Below are 24404 nucleotides of genomic sequence, written 5' to 3' on the forward strand. Positions count from 1 at the left end.
ATCTTATATCACTACATTAAAATTATTATTATTTGGTCAAAACTGTTTTTATGAAAATTTTATTGTAAATATTTATTGTATTTGTATTTCATACAGCATAAATTGATATAATTTTAAATTTTGGTATTTTATTTGCCTTAATTTTTACTAATATTTTTATAAGAAGAATTTTAAGTACAATACATTCATATCTGTCATGAAAGCATTTACTACAATATATTTTACTACAATAAAATAATTATTATTTGGTCAAAATCTGGTATTTAAGAAAAATAGGTGTCAGTAATATTTTTTTGGCATAGATCCCATTACCATCCCATCATAAAACTTTGCATGGCAGTTTATGAAAGTACTGTCTATTTATAGAATTTTTTTGAAAATTTTAAAAGTGGTACTTTTTGAAAAAAATCAAAATCAAAAATTTGATTTGCACCAAAAAAAAACTTTTTTTACTACTACATAGGACATGTTGCATATCTCTTAAAAGAGCATTAAAAAAGCTACAAAATAACACCGGTCCCACCTCGCTAACTCAATTTTGACAGCTTTTAGAGCAATTTGAAAATTGCTTGTTTGTAGTTTTTTCACGATTTTTTGAAAACTTTACAAGGCTGTACACAAAAAATTATTCAAGATAAAAATTTGAAATTTTGTATTTTTGTTATTCTTAGTGCCCACTATATGTGCGCCAAATTTTATCAAAATCTGAGGGGGTGAGGTAAAATGGGTGTGTTGAGTTGACATGGAATGACCCTTTAATGCTTTTTACCGTTTTTTAAAGAATTTTTTTTTGCCAATTTTTCTTTGCATTTCAATGTAATTTTCAGTGTTTATTTGATTAGATTAGTTCATATTTAATGTTTTTAAGCAGTTGAGTTTTTTAGTATTTTTCTCGAGATTTAGTTGTTTTTGAACCTTTTGTTTACATTTTGATGCTCCAATTTCTTGTATTTCTGATGCAAAAACTCCATTTCATTCATTTTCCAGTAGGTTAGTAAAAAAAACATACGTTTCTCTCCCCTTTTTTTATTGGCAGAGCGGGAAAAATAGCGCCTAGACTTTGGCGGCAAAAAATTTGGCGAACTTTGAAAAAGTCGCCAAGACGCACCTTTATCGAAAACTTCCCATGATAAAAACATTTAACTGTAGAAGGGAAAAATTAGATTTATAGCAATAGTGCAGTATTGTAGCATTATAAACTGTGAAGAAAAAGCCATACCAGGAAATACAGTAACTTTTCTTAGGTATGTACAAATGTTTTTTACTTCTAAATAAAGAAAAAAAATAACATATATGTGCATTCAACGAGTACATTTCCCACAGTTGCCTATAATTTTTAAATTTTTGTACTGATTTTACCTATAAATGTAATAAAACATTGTATATCACGAGTGCAAATAACATTTTAGTTCCATAAAAACACTTTTTACTTATCTAGTAATTATTTTAACGGCTCTCAAGTAATTTGTGTACGTTTGCTTTGTTGGCGAGTAGCTTCTCGCCAAGCTCCTGTGTACAGCAGATGTGTTTAGAACAAGTTTTAGATTTGAAAATAAATATTTGTCACTTTTATGCTTTAATTTAAATACTAGTGTGCCAGCGTATGAAATAATTTCAAAACATTGATGACAAGATACAAGAATCCATAAATTTTCAGTCAATGAGCGAACTCTTTAAACATATATTTGTGCATGACCGTCATTACAAGGAATAAAAATCAAAATACATGAAAAATGCAATTACATCATATTTTAAAATCCGGGAAGAAGTGGGGAGGCGGAGTTTGAATGACAGGCCTGGTACCCGTTATTTATTTAAAACTGGCAAAAGGTTAGCAGCGTTGCCTTTGCTAGTAACAATAATCAGTAACGATACCTTTTAGAACTGATCTTTTAACATTGCTCAAAACTCTGGTAATCTTCTAATAACAATCATAGAGAAAGTTTCAATACTATTTTTCAAAAAGCACACACACACACGCTCAATTTAATTACACCGATGCACAACATAAAAACTTATCACAATAATTCAGGCTGAAAACTTTCGCTTACTCACAACACACTTGGTCGATCTAATATTCTCAGAAAAAATAACAACTCTTAATTGTTTCCTAAATATCATAAAAATAAATTTACACAGACGATAAATTAAAAAATAGGGCGGTTGAATTATTCTACTTCGTTTTCTTCTTACTTGGCTTGGCTTTAATCTTCTGTTTTAACAATAATATTGTTTTTCAAAAGCAGACGATATTTTTTCGGAATACATATTCATTTGAATTGAACAGAGATGAGCAGACTTTACCAAAAAAAAACGGATGCTTTTAATTTTCACAAATTGTCTCGATCTACCAGAAATGTGTGCAAAAATTATACATAAAATAGTAATGTTAATAACTGTCGAATAGTTATTTACGTAGATAGTTAAAACAGGAAGAAAGATCTTCATTCTAAAAACCTTCTGGTAAACAATCAATGTTTAAGAGTTGAAATTCAAAATAATAATATCAACAAATTGAATAAATATTTACATTATGTGCTGAAACAATTCAAAATCTAATTCATCCGAAATCAATCCTTATTAAAAGATTTGTACTGTATGTTATCTGCTACTTTTGTAAGCTTGGTGTATAATTACTGATTGCTAGTCTTGCGAGTTCGGAATCAGAGTCTTAGGCTCTAAAATTCCCGGTACTTTTTTCTCCCGACTTTGCAACCCTAAATTGTTGCAAGGTTGCAGAGTCGGAGTTGTAGTAGGACTGATTTTGAAACAAAATGGTCAGAGTCGGAGGTTTTGAAACTCCGAGTCAAAATCGGAGTCTGACTGCTTTTGGGGTACAAAAAAGTCGGAGTAGGAGTCAAAGGCTCTAAAATTCCCTGTGAGTTGGAGTCGGTTCTTTTTCTTCCGACTCCGCAACCCAAATTTGTTGCAGTGCTGTGAGTCGGAGCCGAACTGATTTTGAAGTTCAAGAGTTGGAATCAAAGTTCAAAGTTTTAGAAATTCCAAGTCAAAATCTGACTCGGACTGCTTTAGGGATAAAGAAGTCGGAGTCGAAGGTTCTATAATTCCCTGGGTCGGAGTCAACCCGTTTCTTCCGACTCCACAACCCTAATTTGTGGCAGGGCTGCAGAGTCGGAGTCGGACTGATTTTTAAGTAAACTAGTCGGAGGTCGTAGGTTTTGAAACTCTGAGACGAAATCGGAGTCCGACTAATTTTGGGGTATATGAGTCGGAGTCGAAGGCTCTAAAATTCCCCATTTTAGAGTCGGTCATTTTTCTTCCGACTTCACAAACCTAGTTTGTAGCAGGCTTGAGGAGTTGAAGTTGGACTGATTTTGGCGTAAAAGAGTCGGCATCAGGAGTCTAAGTCCTTATAAACTGCAAGAGTCGGAGTCGGACTGCGTTTCTGGGTAAAGGAGTTGGAGTCAAAGGATCTAAAATTCTCGAAGTTAGAGTTGGTCATTTTTCATCTGACTCTGCAACCCTAATTTGTAGCAGGGCTGCGGAGTCAGAGTCGAACTGGTTTTGAAGAAAAAAAGTCGGGGTCGAATGCTCAAAAATTCTCGGAGTCTGTCATTTTACTTCCGACTCCGCAACTCTAATTTGTAGCAGGGCTGCGGAGTTGGACTCGGATCCGGACTAATTTCGATGCTAAGAGTTCGAGTCCGACGGTTTTTAAACTCCGAGTTGAAATCGGAGTCGGACTATGTTTTAGATAAAGGAGTTGGAGCCAGAGTCTGTCATTTTCGCTACAACTCTGCAGCTCTGATTTGTAGCCCCGACTTCATAATTAGTGCCGTCGTCTGAAAAATATTTAGTGCCAAAAGATCGATTGCGTGCCAAAACGCAACAACTTCCCAGCCAAACTAGTCACCTGACCTGGGAGAAATGTTTTTAAAGCTTATCTGACTGAGACATTTGCTGTCGCTCCCTCCATTAGTATTCCTTCTCAATGGCCCCAAGTCCTCTGGCTTATATTTAGGGAAATAATCTCCATTGAAAAACAATTACAAAAAAAGTTTGACATTAGTACGATCAATATTCATTGAGATATGAAACGCAGTGTTTTGTGACTTACACCACTTTACACTCGCCCTCGGTAACATCTTTTTGGGGAAAATGTAGCAGTTAATGAGTGTTTATCTAAAATTATATGTGTGCAGAGTGGTTTTTCAAATTGTTCAAGGTTTTACAGCGTGTTTTGCGTATCACGGCATAAAATTTCCATGAATTTTTGAATAGAAATGAAAAATGCAAATACCTTGTGTTTTTTACTTTGAAACTTATCATTCTTCTAAAAGGGTAATAAGTTTTAATCTCATCTTCTGATGGTCCCTTAAAACTTTCAAATATATCCTCGAGTTTTGATTGCACAAATGTCAAATTTTTTTTTGTGTCAGTAAGTTTTAAATGCAGATCATTTCTCTAAATATAAGTTAGGGAACCTAGGGCCGTGTAAAAAGTTAAATTTTGTAGTTTTTGACTCATTTTTATTTTTGCTTCAAACTTTCAATGTCTTTACTCTGCATCTGATTTTGAATATTTTTGCAATTGAAAGTATGCATCTAGGACTAATGGTTGCAAAAATAAAGGTCTTGCAGGTTAAAACCAGGGTTGCCAGAATTAGGAACAGCAAATACGGGACAGGCTTTCTATGAGTGAAAAGGGGGGGGGGGGGCTAGTTTTGAGACGTCTATTCATGATAAATCTGAAAAATTCATTCGCAACAAAGCATTAAACCTCCAAAATGTCTCCTTTTAAAGTATAAAAATCGTTTTCATTGCGATTGACGACCCATGCGCAGATTTATTTCAAACATTAGTCAATGAGCAAAGGAGCAACCAGAAGCGGATTTTAGGGGAGGGAGGGGGGGGGGCAGGCCCCTCTCAAAGGGATCAATTAATTTCACTATTTCAACAGGGGTCTGTCCAGAATTTTTCACAGCGTCTGTTTTTTGTGAAAAATCAAATAATTTTGTAAAAAATGAATTAATTTTGTGAAAAATCAAAAGATTTCGCAAAAAAAAAAAAATTTTTTTTTGTTAAAACGAAATTTTAGAATTTAGAGATGGCACAAACTGCATCAATTAAACTTAAAGTTGAGTGTTTTCCTCTTCTATGTCGAGAAAATCATTCTGGAGTTTTTTTTCTGATATTTTGTGGGGGAGGGGGGGGGGGAGGCACCGCTCTTTCAAGTATCAATATTTATCTACCATTCTACATTATGTTAAATTATACTAGATATAGTTCTGTACAGTACTTAAAATAATTGTAACAAAAATATAAATAAATAAAATAAAATTCAGAATAGGGTTCAGCATTCAACTTTTTGACCCAAGACACTCTTAAAAAGCACAGAATTTTGTTTAAAACTTATAAATTCCGTGATTTTAACAAAAATAAAAAGATATTTCAATTGTTTACCTCTTAACAAAGCGTAATAATCATTAAAAATTCAAAAAATCAGATTCTCATAGCGGATGCAAAGAGATCGCAATTCTCAAAGTGAAGGCATCAAAAATATAAAAACGGCTTGTAAAAGAAATATTTTTGATAAAATTATTTTAAAATTGCATTTTAGAGTAGATTTTAAAAGAGTTTATTTAAAGTTAATCATCCTTGTTAACATCGAAAAATCAAAACCCATATAATTTTCTCCCAAAATAACAATTAAACATCGCACTGCACTGTAACACTATCTGAAGTGCGGACCACATGCCACGCACGGCACCATAACACTATCTGAAGGGATCATATTTTTCCTCACCCTTACTATCCCTTTGCAGTTCTAAGTTCATTTCGCAGATATATATTATTATTGTTTATTAAATCATGAGTGGAGAAAAGTGCTTACCAATGCCTTTTCAGAAAAGTTTACAAAAACAGGGCTGCTAATTAGCTGTGATAAAACAAACCATTATATTTATTTGGCAGTAGCAATTATTTATCGCTTGCAGGAGCATCCCAAGAGTGCCGATTTTTTTTTTTTTTCAAAATTAGCCGATTTTGTATAAGCTGATCCCTCTAATTTGACTTAAAAAAAGGTCCCAAAAATTATTGGTTTATACACAGAAATATGCGGTTTATACACAGAAATATGCGTTATTTTGCTTTCAGATTTGCTCTTTCAATAAACAATTTGACAGATCCGATCTTGTTCATCAGAATTTTGTGAAGGGTCTGTTTTGTTTGATCGAGATTTTGTGAAAGGTCCGTTTTGCTTGATCGAGATTTTGTGAAAGGTCCGTTTTGGTTGATCGAATTTTTGTGAAGAGTCCGTTAACGGACCCAAATATCCTCTGGCCAGACCCCTGTTCAAGCATTATTTTTTGTTGATTTCTCTATAACATTACAAAAAAAATATTACAGTTTTTAAAAAGAACACAAAGCTCATTTGAATAAAAACATTTCTGTTTGCTGAAGAAGTAATGTTGGAGTCAGAGGTCAGAGCAGCAGAATGCATTTAACTCATTGGTTTCGAACTTAAGGGAACGTAATATTGTGATTCGTCCATTAATTCTTCTTGGATATAATCAGTAGTTATTAACTTTTCAAAAAAAAAAAAAAAAATGCCTAGACTTTCCTAGAAAAGTCTTTTCAATCCAGGAAGCAATTTGTGAAATAATAGATTTCTTTTTCAGCTTTTAAAAAATACAAAATGGAAGGACACTAATACGGTAGTTTCTTTGCAAAACCATAACGGAAGTGTCATGTAGTATCAAAATGTTACCTCAACTGTAACATGGCTTTTAAAATAAATCAACAGCTGCTTCAAAATTTGCAAAAGAAATAGTTTTCGAATTCTTAAATAAAACTTATGCGTTATAAAGCTATGCTTTTCTTAATTACTTAATATTTTTTAGTTAAAATATAAATTAAAAATATTTTACATCCACATTCAAAATATATTAGTGCATAATGTTTATGTACTTAAAGAGATTACTTGGCTTCAAGGGATCCTAAAAAACATTTAAAAATAAAGTCATAAAAACTTTTTTCTTCAAAAAGTTGATTTGTTTTCTATATATTTTTTTTTAAAAAGTTTGGTAAATTTGAAGAATTTATCAAGTTGAAAAATAAACAGTAAACAGGGCCGGATTTAGGGGAGGGCAGGCGGGACTACTGCCCCAGAGCCTCCACAACAAAGGGGCCCCCAGAATAAAATTTTTACAAAGTATCCTAACTTTCATGGGTCGAAAATATGGGATATATACATATCTTACATATGTATAACCCCAAAGCGAAACCAAACACACATTAGCTAACAAGAAGTTGTCATAAAATCGGTTTAGTATAAATAAAATTAGTGTTTAGAAACAATTAAAATTTTGATTCATTGACTAAAAAGTTATCATGCAAAACATCTCGCTACTAAAGTTTTTATACCTTTTGGAAAAGTTACAATGCATGATTTTTGGATTTTGGAAGTGCAGTGAATCGTGTTACTAATCTATCGGAGCCCTATGTCGTGCTGTTTTGCCAGTTCAGCTAAATGGAAAAGGTATATTTTTTCCCCCTTTGTGCTTCGAAAATATTTCTCTAACCTCCTGAGACATAAAAAAAAAATCTTTCTCTTCTAGCTGAGCTGATTGTAATAGTTAAAAAATGATTGAAGTAACACAAAGTTATGTATGAAAACACTTTTTATATCTTGTTCTTCAAAACCACCCAGGCTACTTCAAAAACTGTGAGGGACTTCATCATTGTTTGTTGTTCATCAAAGTTTTCATCATTGAATAATCTAATCATGTCGGTGCTCTCAGCTTCAATGAGATATCATCTGCCTCCAGGTCTGTTATTCACTATTCCAGACTGATGAGTCCATAACAAAGACGAAAGTGAAGTCTCTGGATGTGATAACCGGTCTGTCGGAATATTGCTTGTAATTTTTCTTGCCTCATGCTAAAAATTTTACTCACAGTTGAAACATTTTATTTTTCGTTTTCAAAATCCAATTCAAATAACCATAATTCCAGCCAACCATACAGAAAAATAATTATCATCAAATCTTGGCTCAGAGGAAGAATTTTTTTGAAAAATTTCACGATTGATTGAAATATACATTGATAAAAAATCTATTTTCAGTTTCAATTGTAGATTGAACTGTGGTAGTATGGTGCACAAATCAATTGTAGATTGAACTGTGGTTTCAATAGTTGAGTAATGGATTGAAGATGTAGATTTTGATAGAGTAAAGCATTTTTCAAAAACCTTTTCCCGATGCAAACAAATTGGATAAAAATTCAAACGAAATCATACATGCTAAAGAGCATGAGCTTTTTCACCATTGAAAGAATCGTTTTGCAATAATTTTTCTAGTCGTCAAATCACTGCTTTGAAGTTATAGAGAAATGTTTTTATCGTTTTAACTCTTGAAGATTATCTTGTGTCACTCCATGATTGCATAATTATAGATCCCCATAAAAGGTATTTGGTTGATATGTCTTTTTTTATTCACTAATCACATGCATTTTTAAGAAGTTTCTATGAAAGCATTATAATGTATTGAACAGCTGAAACGTGTTTCTGTCAGAAGAAAGCAATGAACACTCATTAAATAAATATACACTTAAAAAATGAGCGTAAAAGTTAATGTAAAAATATCAAGGAATTTTCTTGTGAAAACCATGCTGCCACACCACTTTTCACGAGCCTCTCATATTGGACATACCATCGTTACACTGGGCACACAAGCGTGAAATATTTAGCCTATATGAGACAATGTCTTCTTTAGTTAAAATTAACCATGGTTCTCTATCAGTTTTCTACGTTTTGACAAAACTGAAAATGCTTCATAAATTTCTAAGCCATCATCCAAATAACGTAAAACACTTTTTCTAATCTGAGAATGTCAAGTTTCATCAAATAGTTGCTGAGAACCAGCGAGATTTCCTTAATGAACATTGATTTCCGACTTACATAAATTGAATTCACCCATTTTCTATCATTCTGCTCAAAAAATTTCGGGGGTGTGACCGCCCCTTCTTGACCCCCCTATTTGCCGCCCCTGCTTGACAGTAAAGTAGGTAATTAAATGTCAATTGGAAATTTTTGCTGTCTTACAATATTTAAGTCTTCCAGATAGCATTTAAAGACACTGGTTTTTTCAAGTTTAAGTTATTTTTTTCATTTTATATACATAATTTTTGTATTATGAATTTGCAAATGTTGATTTGAAAATGTGTTTGCTAATAATTTTTGAACTTAATATTTTATTTAAATTTAAGTGTATTTTTTAAAAGTAAATAGAAAAATCAATTGTTAATTGATTTCATTTGTTAAAATAGTTCTTTCATCACTTTTAAGCTTAAATGATTCCTCTGAAAGCAAAGCATCATTAAAAAATTTCCAGCATCCAAGTCATTCCAAGTGAAATCTTTAAGGCCAAATGGATTCAGATTTAAGGTTTTGCTTGCTTAAAGTGCTGCATACAATATGACAGGATGTTTCACAAAAAAAAAAAAAAAAAAAATCCAGCCCCCTTCCCCCCAGAATGCGGACCTAAAAATCAAAACCTGGATTGACCCCTGTAAGTGTAGTCAACACTTATTATCAAAATCTGACATTTTTTTATGAATAAAAAAATAAAGGGACCTAGCTGTTACAAATGCTTAACAATCCCCCCCCCCCTTGCATCATGAGATGTTAGTACAGAAAAAATTTTTGCTTTATGATCCACACTACCTACTGCTACTGTTAACATTATAAAGATGACTTTTCATAATGTCACATGTTGGAAATCATAATATTAATGATTATTTTGATATTTTAAATTCTCATGTTTAATTAAAAAGATGAAAAGGTTTCAGATTTAAATTATGATACCAGACTAGAAAAGGCTTAATATGTATAGCTTGGAGCAAAGGAGAGTCGACATAATTCAGTTATTTCATTTTATCAAAATGAAAGATATTAATAGATTAATTTTTTGCAATTTATTCAAATCTCTGGCTAACCTTTAAGTTAAGAAAAATTACATCTTTAGTAGGATTGTCGGCTTTTGAAACAGTTTACCAGAAGAAATTGTATTGAGGAAAGGAGTAATGAGATAGCCTTAAGCAGGCCATTGATCTTCACTGGGCATTAATAAACTGACTAGAACCAGTCTAGCTGGGCCCAGAGCCTGTTTGCTTGTTGTCACATTTGTATAATTTGTTACACATATTTTACTCTGAGGGAGAGAACACTAACCTTTGCTTCATGTGTGATTTATGCTTGTATTTCATCATCTCAAAATTTTCTGTGCACCAGTCGATCCAGACCCGAAATCCACATCAGAAAAGTGGCCCATTCATAAAATTTCGCATCTTAAAAGTTGCCTTTTCAAAAAATTCCTTTATTGCAAAAAGTTTGCTGAATCGCCAGTGCGGAAGCTTACTCCTCCTGCAGCTTCTCCTCACCTTATCTTATTGCCTTCTGCAAGAAATGAGCATTTTCTGAAGAATATTTGAGGAGGGGAGGGGGGTAGCGAAGTCCCCTGTCCGCCTGTGATTGGTGGGTACTGAACTTCGGGTGTCTTCTTTGCCATTCTATGGAAAGGGTGAAAGGATCAACCTTGAAGACATCTTTTGCACCAAGGCAGAACTTACCACTAATATTTCGGCTGGTTTATTTTGCTTTTAATCACCAAACTGTTCTAAATTAAATTTATACGTTACAGGGTACTGTTTGACCACAGATTGTATGTAATTGTATAAATTGTATGTATTGGTTTTTTGGCCACTAGAGGGCGCCTGTGATGCAGGGAGTGTTATTGCTGCTAATTTGATAAGTGTTTTTTTACTATAATTTTTCATTATTACTGTCCAGTTTTAGGTTTTTTACTTCACTTTATCATGTAATTTAGTTTTATTGTGTTTTGGGGGCTCATTTTTTGCTGTTATTGTATTCTTGAAGTGTTTTTGCATTTTTTGGAGCTAAGCCTAACATGTGGTGATCTCCTGGTTTTTTATTTTGTGTGCTTTATTGGGTGTAGCAACTCTGTTTATTTGCTGCTGTTTTTAGTATTTATTCTGTGTTTTTTTGCATTTTTATCTTTCTGTTTTGCCTTTTGGAACATATTCACTGAGTAGAAATGGGTGTTATATGCATTATGAAAGAGGTAAAGAGTGGGAAGGGGGACAGGTGGATCTCTTGTGATTTATGTCATATGTTCTGCCTGTATAAGGGGGAAAATGAGTCTGTTTTTGAGGAGGATTATATTTGCACTAAATGTGCTGAACTCTCAGACTTAAGACTTAAGATGCTAGTTTTGGAAGCCCAGTCAGCATTAGGGTGTAGGCTAGTTGTAGAGGGTATAAATGTTCCAGAGATTCAGGGGGAAGTTTCAAATGAGGAGTTAGATTGGGAAACTAAGGGTGTAATTTTGGGGGACTCTATGGTAAGGGAGGTGGGTAACACAGTTGGGAGAGTAAAGCGTAAGGTGGCTAGGTGTTGTTTACCAGGGGCTAGGGTAAAAGACGTTAATATGGTTGCTGAAAAGAAGGGAGTATTGAATAAGGAGGACATGGTTACTTTGTGGGTGGGAACAAATGATGTAGGCCACAGTAAAAATGAGGAGTTTTCTAGGGAATGGGAATCCCTGTTGGATAAAGCAACCAGCTTTTCAACGAATGTCCAAGTGGTTGGTTTGCTTCCCAGGTATGGAGTGCATAGGAGCTGGCTAAATCAACGTGCGAGGTGTATGAACTTGCTACTGAAGTCAATTTGCGAAAAGCGCAGTATCAGGTTCATTGATGTATGGAGTCATTGTAAACGGGATTGGATTGCTAGGGATGGCCTGCATCTGAGCTCTACAGGGGTCAAAATGGTTAGTGGATTAATTTTAAGGGCTTCGGAGTCAAAAAACTAAGTTGGAATGGGGGGCATGGTTCAAGCATCAGGTATCGAGAAAATGAAATTTTTTTGGGTATTGCTAGAAATGGAAATAAAGTGACGAACAAAAGTAGTAATGTTAACAATTGTAATTTAGGAAATTTCAGGGTGTTAAATAAAAGCAACTTAGGCATGCTTAAAGTTTTCTATACCAATGCTCGCAGTATTAGGAACAAGATGGATGAATTGAAAAGCATAGTTATGGATGAGAAGTTGGATGTTATTGGAATTACAGAGACATGGGCTACCGAATCTGATGCAGAGTTATTACATATTGCTGGGTATAATTTGTTCAGACAGGATAGAGTAGGTAATAGAGGTGGTGGGGTTTTATTTTATGTTAGAGACAATTTTATTTGCAATGAATTGGTCATAAATGATAAGCCTACTGATATTGATATGGTTTGGCTGGAGTTGATGAGCAGTAAGGGCAAAAAGCTACGCTTTGAAAACATTTATAGGCCACCTAATTCAAACCAGGGACAAGATGAACAGATGTACCGTATTATTAGTGACATGTCCAGTAAGGGATCCGTTATCATAATGGGGGATTTCAATTTTCCGGGTATTGATTGGAATAATTTTTATCCTGGTAATGGCAAAGAAGAGGAATATTTAAAAGTAATTGGTGACTGTTTCTTAGATCAAGTTGTAACTCAGGGAACTCGAGAGGAGGCCATTTTGGATCTTGTTTTTTGTGACATAGGTAGTTTTGTTCAGGGGTTGAGTGTAGGGGAGCATATTGGAGATAGTGATCATAACAGCATTAGGTTCCGGGTTAAATTTGAAGTGTGCAAAGATGATAATTTTAGGTTTGTGCCCAATTTCAGAAACACCGATTTTGTTGCACTTAGGCAGAGCTTGAAAGGGGTTTTTTCGTCAGGGTTGGAAAATAGCGACGTAGATCAGCAGTGGACGGAATTTAAGGAAAAACTTGCTAAAACCGTTGGGGACTATGTTCCATTTAGGAGAAAAGGTATTAGTACCAATATTTGGCCTATGTGGTTCTCCAGGAAGACTAAAGAAGCTCTTAATTATAAGCAAGCCACTTTTCGTAAGTTTAAAGAAACTGGTCAGAGTGCGGAGAGGCTCCAGTATGGTAAGGCAAGGCGAAATTTTAAGTATTTGGTACGGATTCAGAAAAGGGAATTGGAGCAAAGGCTGGCAGATGACATTGATGGGAACCCTAAGAGGTTTTTTGCTTACGCTAATTCTGGGAAAGCTCGAAACAGTCAAATTGGGCCTTTGGTTGATGAGTATGGAAATTTAATCCAAAATGATAGGGATATTGCAAATGTTCTAAATAACTTTTTTTCCAGTGTGTTTGACGATAACTGTATCTCAACAGTTGACACTAACAAGACACAAGCTATTATACAGCTTGAGGATTTTGTATTTTCCAGGGAGGAGGTTTTATTTCATTTGAAAAAGATTAAAGCAACTAAAGCTCCGGGACCAGATAATATCTATCCAAAAATTTTAGTTGAATGTGCAGAGGAATTAGTGGATGTTATTTTGAATATTTTCAATGCTTCTTATAACTCGGGGACGGTACCAGAGGACTGGAAGCTGGCTAACATAACGCCACTCTTTAAGAAGGGGTCTAAAGGTATTGCTGGGAATTATAGACCTGTAAGTTTGACTTCGGTGATTTGTAAGATTTTTGAAACTTTGATCAAAATTAAGATCATGATGTTCTTAGAGACTAATAGTCTGTTGACTAGTTTGCAGTATGGTTTTAGGAAAGGTAAATCCTGTACTACTAATTTATTGCATTTCTACGACAAGGTTACCTCAGCTTTAGATAACAAAAAATGTGTGGATGTTGTTTATATTGATTTTCAAAAAGCTTTTGATAAGGTACCGCATGTTGCTCTTCTCAGCAAGTTAGCTGACATTGGAATAGGAGGAAAAACTTTACTTTGGGTTAGAAATTGGCTTACTGGTAGGAAGCAAAGAGTAGTTGTGAGAGGAAATCATTCTAATTGGAGTGATGTTTTAAGTGGGGTTCCTCAGGGATCAGTTTTAGGGCCTCTTTTGTTTATTATATTTATGAATGACATCAATGAAAATATTTCTGGAAGCATGAATTGTTTTGCTGACGATGTAAAAGTTATGGGGATTGTCGAAAATGAAGAACAAGTAAAACAGCTGCAAGAGGATTTAGATCATATTACTAAGTGGGCAGATAAATGGGGTATGGCAGTTAATGTAGGGAAATGTCAAGTGTTACACTTAGGTCATGGAAATAAGCGTATGAGATATCGTTTACAGGGTTCAGTCATAAATCAGGCAGAAAATGTTATGGATCTGGGTGTCTTTATAAATCAGGACTTCAAGTTTAGTCAACAGTGCAGTATTGCTAGTAACAAAGCCAACAAAATGCTTGGGTTCATCAATAGATCTATTTCAAACAAATCTAAGAAAGTTCTTCTGCCTTTATATAGGAGTTTAGTAAGACCTCATTTGGAGTATGCTGTTCAGTTTTGGTCGCCTTATCTGAAGAAAGATATTTTTGTATTGGAAAGGGTTCAAAGAAGGGTAACTAAATTAGTAAGGGGACTCTCAGATTTAGATTATGATACCAGACTTAATAGGCTTAACATGTATAGCCTGGAGCAAAGGAGAGTCAGAGGGGACATGATTCAGTTATTTAAATTTATCAAAATGAAAGATGTAAATGGATTAAATTTTTGCGGGTAAAGCAGGACAAGGGGTCATTGTTATAAGCTATTTAAATCTCAGGCTAACTTGGAAATCAGGAAAAACTACTACTTTAGCAGGGTCGTGGGCACTTGGAATAGCTTACCGGAAGAGGCGGTAATGAGCAAGGGAGTGGATAGCTTTAAGAGGGCCATTGATCTTCATTGGGGACTAATTAATTGACTAGGACCAGCCTAGCTGGGCTCAGAGCCTGTTGCTGGTCGTCACATTTGTATTTGTATATTTGTATTTGTAATCTGGCAATCTGCCAAGTAAAGACGATTTCATCTGATTCAATCTAGCAGGGAAGATGGGAAAATAGCGATGGGATATTGATACACGCGTTTTGTAATGTCACTAGTGCCTTATTCATTTATTGCATTCTCAGAAATAAAGTAAGTGGAAACAAAGATAGTTACCATAGAAACAACAAAAAGAAAATAAAATATTTTCATTTTGTTCAGGAACGTAAAAGCAAAATGGTAAGCTCAAAATTTTGTTGTGAATAAATGAATCAATTACTTTTGCCGTAAGAATAGAGATAGAATCTACTTTAGTTTAAAAAAATGTTGCTGCGAGCAAATTTTCATTTTTACAAAACTAAGGCTAAATAATAGAGATGCAAAAAGTGCACATCTGAAACAAACCAATTAACACCCCTATAAACTAATAGATACGTCCATTTCCGCCTATAAACCGGATATTAGCCTTTCCATGTAATCGATGGTCAAACTGTACCCTCTAGCTCTCACGTTAATTAAGCCTGTACTTACTGAAATATAATTGCACATAAATTTGTTTTTAGAAATAAAATGAACAAACAAATTGATTTTGTGCCATTGAGTTATACAGTAAAACCTGTAAAGTGGACCACCCTTGTAAGTTGACCACATGTCTAAGTTGACCGCTTTTTCAGGCACGGAATTAGCCCTTATTATATAAATCAACCTTTGTAAGTTGACCACTAAAGTAGTGCACCTCAAGTGGTCAACTTACACTGGTTTCACTGTATCAACATTTTTTATTTTCAATCATTTGCTTCTTTATCTGATCTTATTTTTTCTATTCCTAGGTGTCAAAATGAAAATTCACATTTGATGACTGCCATGCTTATAGTTAAAAAATGCTTTACAGTGCCCTATGTTTTAAAATTCGTAAAAAGTTGAATCTTCATGTTGAAAACAGCTCCTTTTTGCAACCTGGAACTGACATGTTATCTCATGATGTGCCACTGACTTTCCCTGTGCAAGATGAAAGTTAGTGCTGTTGGCTGCTGCCCTTGCGAATGGCCTTATTTCCTGACGTTGTCGTACATATCTGGAAGGAAAAACCCTGACATGGAGCAGGAAACAACAACAAAACCCGCATCCCTGCCCTTGAAGGGCCTGGGTCGGCCTCCCGTCTCTATAGATACCCCTTCGGACACCACGGACTCAGTTAAGTCGCCGGACATGAGTACAGACAGTGGATTTGAGGGTGAACACCTCAACCGACCCTCACTGCTCCACACATCACCATCGAAGGAGGTCGTCCTAGGCTCTTGGCGCAGTGCCACAGATTTTGCTGGATCAGAATCCACGAGCCCAAAGTCTCCCAAAAAATCAACAGACGATTCTGATTTCAACGAGTCCCCCCTAGACAAAAAGTCCGTTCCCGACGCTCAGTCGGAAAGTGACGAAGAATGCATCTCGGAGCACGGCTGCTCGTTCTTTGCAACAATGAGGCCCCGAGGTCGTCCAACATGCGAAGAAGACAAGAAACTTGATCGAATCTCGGCCTTCGGTATCTGTCTGGAGGGGGACGACTTGAATAAGGATTGCGAAGGAAAAGATGGTCGTATAGGTGAGTGTTTCACCTGCCACAAAGTGCAATACATACGCTGCAGGAACTGTACCGATTGCTCTCGTTGCTCCCCCGACATCAAATGGTGTAGGACGATATCGTCCGTCCGTGAATGCAAAAATCATGTTATTTATACTGAGGGGGAAGCAAACAGTGAGGATGAGTATGAGCTGCATGGCAAGCCCGATACAGAGACGGATACATCCGATGAGAAAGTTTTTGAAGCAACTTACAGTGATGAGACACTTAGTGCTTATTATGTGCCATCTAATGTATCTGTTGCTGCAGAGGAGTTTCATTTGTCTGTGAGATTGCCTGAAGAACAGAAGACACCAATCTGTGAGGATGATGAAGGGGAAGAAGAGCAGGGCAGTCCTTGTCTGTGTCACATCGGAATGTGCAAGTCCGAGCGTTGTCACGACGAGAGATCCAAGTACACAACGGTATTGAAGCCGAAAGCAGTCAGACCTACCACAAATCCAGACAGGAGGGACCACCGCCGCAGCAGTCTGGAGTCCCTCCGTGGACGGCACGTTGTTGCGGTGATAGGGCAACACCACGACAGACTTTCTGCATTTCATGAACGTCCATCCAGTAGTCTTTCACAAAATGATGGGATGCACTATTTTTTTAGCAGATCCTTAGATGTGCCACCACTGGGATCCCCCATCAGGGGTGCTGCATCGAGGCCTTCCGATTTTCCTTCCTCTGAATCTCTCATTTTAAGCGACGGAGTTGCCGCGGGGTATGCCAGTCCTCCCGAAGAGAAGCCCATGGAAGTGGATCCTAAGCTACAAGACGAGAGTCCCAGGAGCAAGCTTTTCGGCATGCCTTGGGACCTGTTCTGTAAGGGAAACGAGGGGACACGCTACGATCCAAATAGTGAGCCTATCCACATGACTCTCGAGGAAGTCCACAGCTCCCTTCAGACCTTGGGACCCCGGGAGAGGAGAGCAGCGTACTCAGCACGGCAGTCAAGGAGCGTGCCGTCTGACGACAGCAAATCCTCGTCGTCATCCCTTGGTTTCTTGAGCTCGTATCTCAGGCAGAAGAAGAAGTTGGCTCGATCCAAAACGGAGTCGGAAGCACCAAAGCAGAAAAAGAGTCTTCAGGTCATCATCAGAAGTGCATTTAACCACCTCTTTGGCCTCAAGAAGGGCCCGAAATCAGAGGGCGATGGGCCGAGTGCTTCGTGCGGCAGCGACAGGAAATTAAGCCCCGACACCAGTCCTTTTGCCAACCGAGCCCTACCGCCCCTACCTTTGAGCAACAGTGTCCCGGAGTGGGTAGACGACGATGAACAGTGGACGATAGAGGGCTGTCACTCGCAGATTTATGATCGCGAGAGTCAGGAAGACTTTGAAAGACGGAAGATGGATTATGCTGCAAGCATTGAAAGAGTTAAAGATGTAAGGGTTTTTTAACTAAAATATTTTGTTTTTTTTTTCAGTGAGTTTATTTTCTAACTAGTGTTACCAGCACAGCTTTGCCCTTAGTTGAAAATTAAAAAGTCATCCAGTTCGTCTGTATATTTACAAATAATGCATGATGAATTTCTTGCCAATTGGCTATGTTCATTCGCTCTCCCATTCCAGGTCATGATAATTTCGTAAATTTACTCGTCCATCTTATGATAATTTTGCCCTGGAAAATGTTCTTAAAATTGAAATAGAAAAAGAACTAAATCAAATTTTTGAAAAATCGCTTCGAGGTGCACACCCCTATGCTACAAACTAACTTTGCCAAATTTCATGAAAATTGGCCGAGCGGTCTAGGCGCTATGTACGTCACAGAGGTCCAGACAGAGAGACTTTGAGCTTTTTTATTAGTAAAGATTGTTCAATTTTACTTTCTCACAATGCAGTTCTTTTTACAGTGAGATTTTCAGTTAAACAATGAGATCTATTTTATGACACCCCCCCCCCCCCTTCCCTTATGTGTATGTTCCTAGATTAATACCAAGGATTGTTACTTTATTTTTTATTTGTTTGTTTTGGTTTGTTAACATTTCAGTGCATCTTAATTATGTTGAAAATTCAGTCTAGTTAAAAAATTTCACTTGTCTTCAGAAAATTTTACTCGAGTTCACTATTACCTCTGGTACAATAAAATAGGATTCCCTTAGTCATAAAAATCAACTTAAATTTTATTTTTAAAACTAATTGCCTTTCAAAGTTTAAGGGCAATTGAATGCCCTTCAATTTAATTAATCTTAATTTTTGTTGAAAGTCTTTTAAGGTCCTTAATTTCTTCAGTTTGCTAACTTATTCTAATAACTTTGACTTTCTCTCAAATGTAATACAACCCTCAGAGATGCAACTGCCTTGTTAAAAGAACCATGCTGCACCAAAGTTTTTTATTTCTTGCGCCATGATCTTTCAAGGGCAACATGATTTCGACTACAAAGTGACTAAGTAAAACAAAAAGGGAATAGAAAATTTAGCTGTCAATGATCACCATTTAAAAAAATTAGTTAATAACCTTAAAGTATGCAAATGACATTTAACCTACTTAATTTAAATTAAGGGACTCAGGATTTAAATTTCAACAAATCAAAAAAAATATATCCTTCTCCACTTTGAGTAAAATAAAGTAACCCCTGTTACAAAAAAGTGACTACTGAGGAAATAACTATGGTTGGCCATTGGCAACTGAAGAATTTTCCTAGTTTTGCCCTTTAATGATGTTTTGTTAGGCTGTTTTCTCTGGATTTGTGCCAATTTTGGATTCTCTTGCTCATTATTCCATTCATTGTTGCTGTTTGAGGCAGGGTTGGCAAGTTTCTGCCACAGCGGTTTTAAAACTACTGGTAGAAACCAGTTCAAACCGGCATGGCAAAAACCACTTTCTGACACACCTCGCAACTGGCAAAAACTCACAAAATGACAAAAAAATAATTACTGACATACAATAGAAAAGGCATGGAAAAAATAATTAATTGCTATCCTAAGCACAATTTAATTACAATACTATCGCAATTTATTTGTATTGTATTTGTATATTTTTTTTAAATGGTTTTTTGAATGAAGCATATAAACATGAAAATTACAATCAGTAATGCCTGTTTAATTCTGTCTGTCACTCCTCTTTCCTAAGCACCCATATGATTTATCATCCTTTGTTAGATTAATCCAAATATTACGAGCATCTGCAATTGAAAAGTTCTCTTTCTGAACTAAATCAAGGGTACTAGAATAGAATTTTATTTTTTTAAATAAATGATGAAATGAAGTTTAATTTTTTAGTTCAGTTAAACAAATGTCATTTAGTAATTAAATGAGACAATTTTTATGTTTTTGCCAGTTTCAGCAGGTTTTTACCCGTTATAACCAGTTTCTGCCACTGGCACAGCAAAAACTAGTTTCTGTCAGCAGAAAGCCAATCCTGATTTGAGGTGATCTTAACTTTTTTGCTGTATTTCTACTTGTATTGGCAAATCTACCATAGCTCCCCAAAGCAGAATCTTGACGATGTTCTGCAATGTAAAATCATTTGACCAAAATTGTTCTGCAAGTACTTCAAACATTGTATACACAAGTAACCAACGTGAACTCGTTTCCTCAAATCAGGAGTGGTAAATCAAAATCGTCTCGTACAAAAGATTTTTTTTTTTTTTCAGTTTTTAAAACTTCACTGTTGTATGCATTTCTGTAAAACCTAAACTGGTTGAAATTCCCCCAAAAGATTTTTTTGCTTTCTAAAATGCATAAAAAGAGCAAAAATACAAAATTATTTCAAACTACATTTTTTTTTATTAGGAAGTTGAAGGAGCAATTGAAATAATGTTAATAAATAAATAAATTACTAAAATAATAAATAAAAAGTGGGGAGTTAGGATAGCATATAAAACAGGGTGGCGACAGACCAGGGAAATCAGGGAGATCAGGGTAAAGTCGGGGAACTTTATCGCTCAGGGAAAAATCAGGGAATTTCAAAAATAACAAAAATTCAGGGAAAATTGATCAAATGAAGATTTTTTTTTTGCCTTGCAAAATGCAGTACTTTGATTCCCTACGAATTTTCGGTCAATTATTTGTTTCAAAAAAGTAAACTTAAAGCGGTGTGATTATACGGTGCCGCATATTTGTGCGTCTTTTTTCCTCAAGGCAGGAACGGCTTCTGGGGTAGGCGACCTAGGCGGTAGCCTGGGACGGCAAATTTTGAAGTTGAAGCTTTTTTTTTTTTAAGTATGAATATCTGTTCCAGCGCCATAAGATTCCTTGCTCCAATGCAAAAAATAATAATTATTTAGAGTGTGTACCAGTGTTTGGATATGCAAAACCTAGTTCAGAATTTAACTAGAAATTCATTTTAATTTTAGAGGCAGCAAATTGTGTGATTTAAAAGTCTTTTGAAAATATTAATATGAATTTCAGTGCCTAAGATGCACTACTTAAATGTTAAAAAAGATTTTATAAAGTGTGTACCAGTGCTTGTCTATGCAAAACCCAGTTTGGAATTAAAAACTCACTTTTATTTTAAGCACTTTGCTATTATTTTTGTTTTATTAATGTATTATTATTTTACATTATTGTTATTTTTCAATGGGGAGGGGGCGGCATTGTCAATATAGCCTAGGGCGGCAGAGCTACTAGAGCCGGCTCTGCTCAAGGTCTAAGTATTCAGTCTCAGGATGAGCTTCCTAAGATTGCTTTTGTGTCTGTAAAGTTTTTTATTCTACCTAGCTTGAATTTTCCTTCACGCATTTAATGCTATGTAAAATAAACAACCCTACAAGCAAAGAGAAAGCCGTCATTAATGACTTTGCTCCCCTGCTTTTGCTCATTGTCTTGAAGTAATTAGCATACTGTAATCTTGATTTCAAGAAAGAATCTTTGTTTTTCAAATTAATGCTGAAAAAATCTTCAAAGTTATCATTTGGCATTTTTAATTTAATTGCTAATTAATTTAATTTTGACTTAAAATCAAATATATATATATTTTTTTTGCCATGGTATTATTTGCTGTCACTTCAGATTACAGGAAGGATTTTTTTCAGCCTTTAAAACTCTTTTATTTTAAAACCATCACATACATTTTGAAATTAATAATTGTTTTTGCATTTCAATGTTGTTTGTTACTAAAGTAATCTAAGATTTATTTTCGAGAACTAATGAAATCATTTGAAATTGGGTTGTGTACATAAGTAAATATTTTGATTATATTTAATAGTTAAAATGCTGTATTCATTCATTAAAAACTAAGTTCTTGGTTAGAGAATAGTTCAATATAACTGGTTGTTGAAAGATTTAAATTTGTTTTACATAAATATTTCTATTCTGCCGTGTGGAGGTAAAGGGCAGAAACTGAACATTTTTCATTTTCTTTTATATTTTTGTCACCTATGGTACGTTTACCTTTGTTGTACATACTCGTTTATTTGGTTCCTGCTAAAAAAGAGTGGCGAAAAAAGAAAAAAAAACGTCGAATTCCAACGTTTTCCTAGTGTTAGTACTGAATCCACCACACATTTCTTCAAATACATCTCGAAAACTCATTTCTGCAGGTATTGCTGTTTACCTGCACACTGTGCACACGGCAGTAGTATATACGCAAGTAAAACTACATTACTTCCATACTTTAACTATCATTTGTTTGTTATTCTTGCAGCAACAATTATACTACTTGAAAATTCAGTTCAAGATTATTTCCACTTAAATTTTTTAGTTTTATCATGATTAGATATGCGTAAGAGTGGTTTTAATAATTTCTTAGAATTCTTATGTTAACTGGTTCCTGGACGTAAAGTATTTGTTTTAGATTTCCTACAATATTTCTCTGTCGATAATTTAATGTACTATATTTACCAAAGAAAAAAAAAGGAGCATCTTTTCAAAATATATTTTTAATTAACAGCTTAAACCGTTTTAAACACTGCATTTTATTTAATATGCAATGCTTTTCGCGTAGGGCAAAGAAAGGAACCATTATCATTGGTAACGTTAATCAGAGAAATTTGGTGAACTTAATCAGGGAAAGGTCAGGGAACTTTTTTTTCCAGTTTCTGTCGCCACCCTGTAATAAGACCCTTCAAAACTTTCTAAATAATTAAAATATTTTCAGGACCCAAAATAATTGAAATCTCAAGCAAGACGCACAATTTTCGGCTCGGCAATGGACGTGTTTCAATGTTTGCATGTTTCCAAAACATACGTTTATGGAAGAAATTGCAGTGGATATTGATTGGGAAAAGTAAAGAAAAGAGGAACCAAAAATGCTAGAAAAATCTGTCTTTTTAGATTTGGAATATGAAATTTTTGCAGAAACTGCCAATTTTCTACAAATATCTTCCAACTCAAGATAGAATTTTGCACAAATTCTGTAGATTTCTATAAGTTTATTGTAAATACGAAGTTCCTGCAGATGTCTTACTGAATTCAACATTTTTCGCGAGCTTTCTGCTAAATTATCGTAATTTCCGAGAGTTTTATATTTTCTTCTAATTTAAAGAAATTGGTAGAATTTGTGCATTGCTACTTTCAATAATTTTGATTATTTTGAAAATATTGTTATTCAAACTTATTTTGAATGAGGCGAGTATCCTGGAATTTTCTAAAAAAACAACCTGGAAAAGTCGGGGGGGTTTTTTAACCACAAGTGTATGAACCCTGATAAATAGCATCTCGTGAGAAATGTTGGAACTGGATGAAGCAATCTTATTTTTAAATTGAAATATGATAAATGTCTAGATTTTTGATTTGGATGTCTGAATTTTCGAAGTTTAACCTTGCTAAGCAAAATCTAGTGTTTACCCTATTCTAAGTAAGTAACATAATGTTTTAGAGGTCATAATTTTATTAATGCATTATTATAACTTTCACCATCACATAATTGTTTTTTGAACAGTGTGGCTGGTATTGGGGCCCCATCAGTGGGGAAACTGCAGAGGGACTGCTTAGGGGAGAGCCAGATGGGTCATTTGTGGTACGCGACTCCTCAGATGAGCACTACATCTTTTCCCTCACCTTCAAGCTCAATGGGCTGGTCAGGCACGTGCGCATAGAGCACGACCATGGTAAGAAACATATTTTTTTCATGTCATAAGAATGTTGCTGTTTGTGATTTATAGGACAGTTCTCAAGAGGTGGCAGCAAACACAGACCTAAACTTTGAAGCTTTAACACCAAATAACTTTTATTTTAATTCACTCAAACATCTTTGAGTAAAATTATAATACTGTATAAAGGCAAAAGTTGACATAAATTATGGAAAAAATGCTTTGCAACTACCCTTAAAAAAGTGTTTTCTTTGCAAATAAAACACAATTTTTTGGACATTCAAAAAGTTAACTCAGCAAATGTACTATCAATTTTTTTTTATAATTATTTCCATATGTTTCAAAAAAAAAAAAAAAAAAACTAAGGATATGAAATTGAATAATTTTTTGATAATATTTTCCACAAATTGTAAAAGTACAGACATATAATTTATTTTGTGAACAATTTTAGAAAAAAATTAAGTTGGAAGTTTGATGTATGTCCAAAAGTTACAATCTGGACGATGCTATTAATTGAGAACAAAGTATGTGATATGTTTTAAAGGTATTTTTCGATCCTAAAAATCAATTTTTAATGATTTTAAAGTGTTTTCATATGTTTTTATGCACTATCTTTGAAGCAAAATCAGTTTTCTTAAACATACATGTGAGATGTCCAAATTGACGATCTAGACGCCGATAATTCTGTCAATTTATTCATTATTATAATTGATGTACTGTCTTATAACTTTAATAAAAAAGGTTATTATAATGTTGATTTCTTTAATCCATTGGCATTTTGCATAATTAATACGCTATTCATTGAATTTTACATAAATAACAGTAGCAGCACAAGTTTGCGATCGTAACGAACGCATTTAAGTAAACAAAAGGGCGGCAGCTCATAACTCTGCAACATTTTGAACATGGTTATCTGTTATTTTACTGATATTTTGGATAAAATGTTTTCAAATTACGACAATAAATTGACATCTAAACAGCACTTATTT

The 24404-nt window shown here is 34.8% G+C and overlaps 1 protein-coding gene across 1 annotated transcript in view; it reads left to right on the top strand.

The window, feature by feature from the left end:
• The window catches only part of LOC129232082 (uncharacterized), a 44026-nt gene that overhangs the window by 8517 nt on the left and 11105 nt on the right, over positions 1-24404 (top strand). The window contains exons 2-3 of the mRNA XM_054866321.1: positions 15649-17827; positions 23265-23433. Coding sequence (XP_054722296.1) covers positions 15827-17827; positions 23265-23433 — 2170 coding nt within the window. The 5' untranslated portion in view covers positions 15649-15826. The remainder of the gene's footprint in view (positions 1-15648; positions 17828-23264; positions 23434-24404) is intronic.

This window comes from Uloborus diversus, chromosome 1 (genome assembly GCF_026930045.1).
Source record: "Uloborus diversus isolate 005 chromosome 1, Udiv.v.3.1, whole genome shotgun sequence".
Taxonomy (NCBI): domain Eukaryota; kingdom Metazoa; phylum Arthropoda; class Arachnida; order Araneae; family Uloboridae; genus Uloborus; species Uloborus diversus.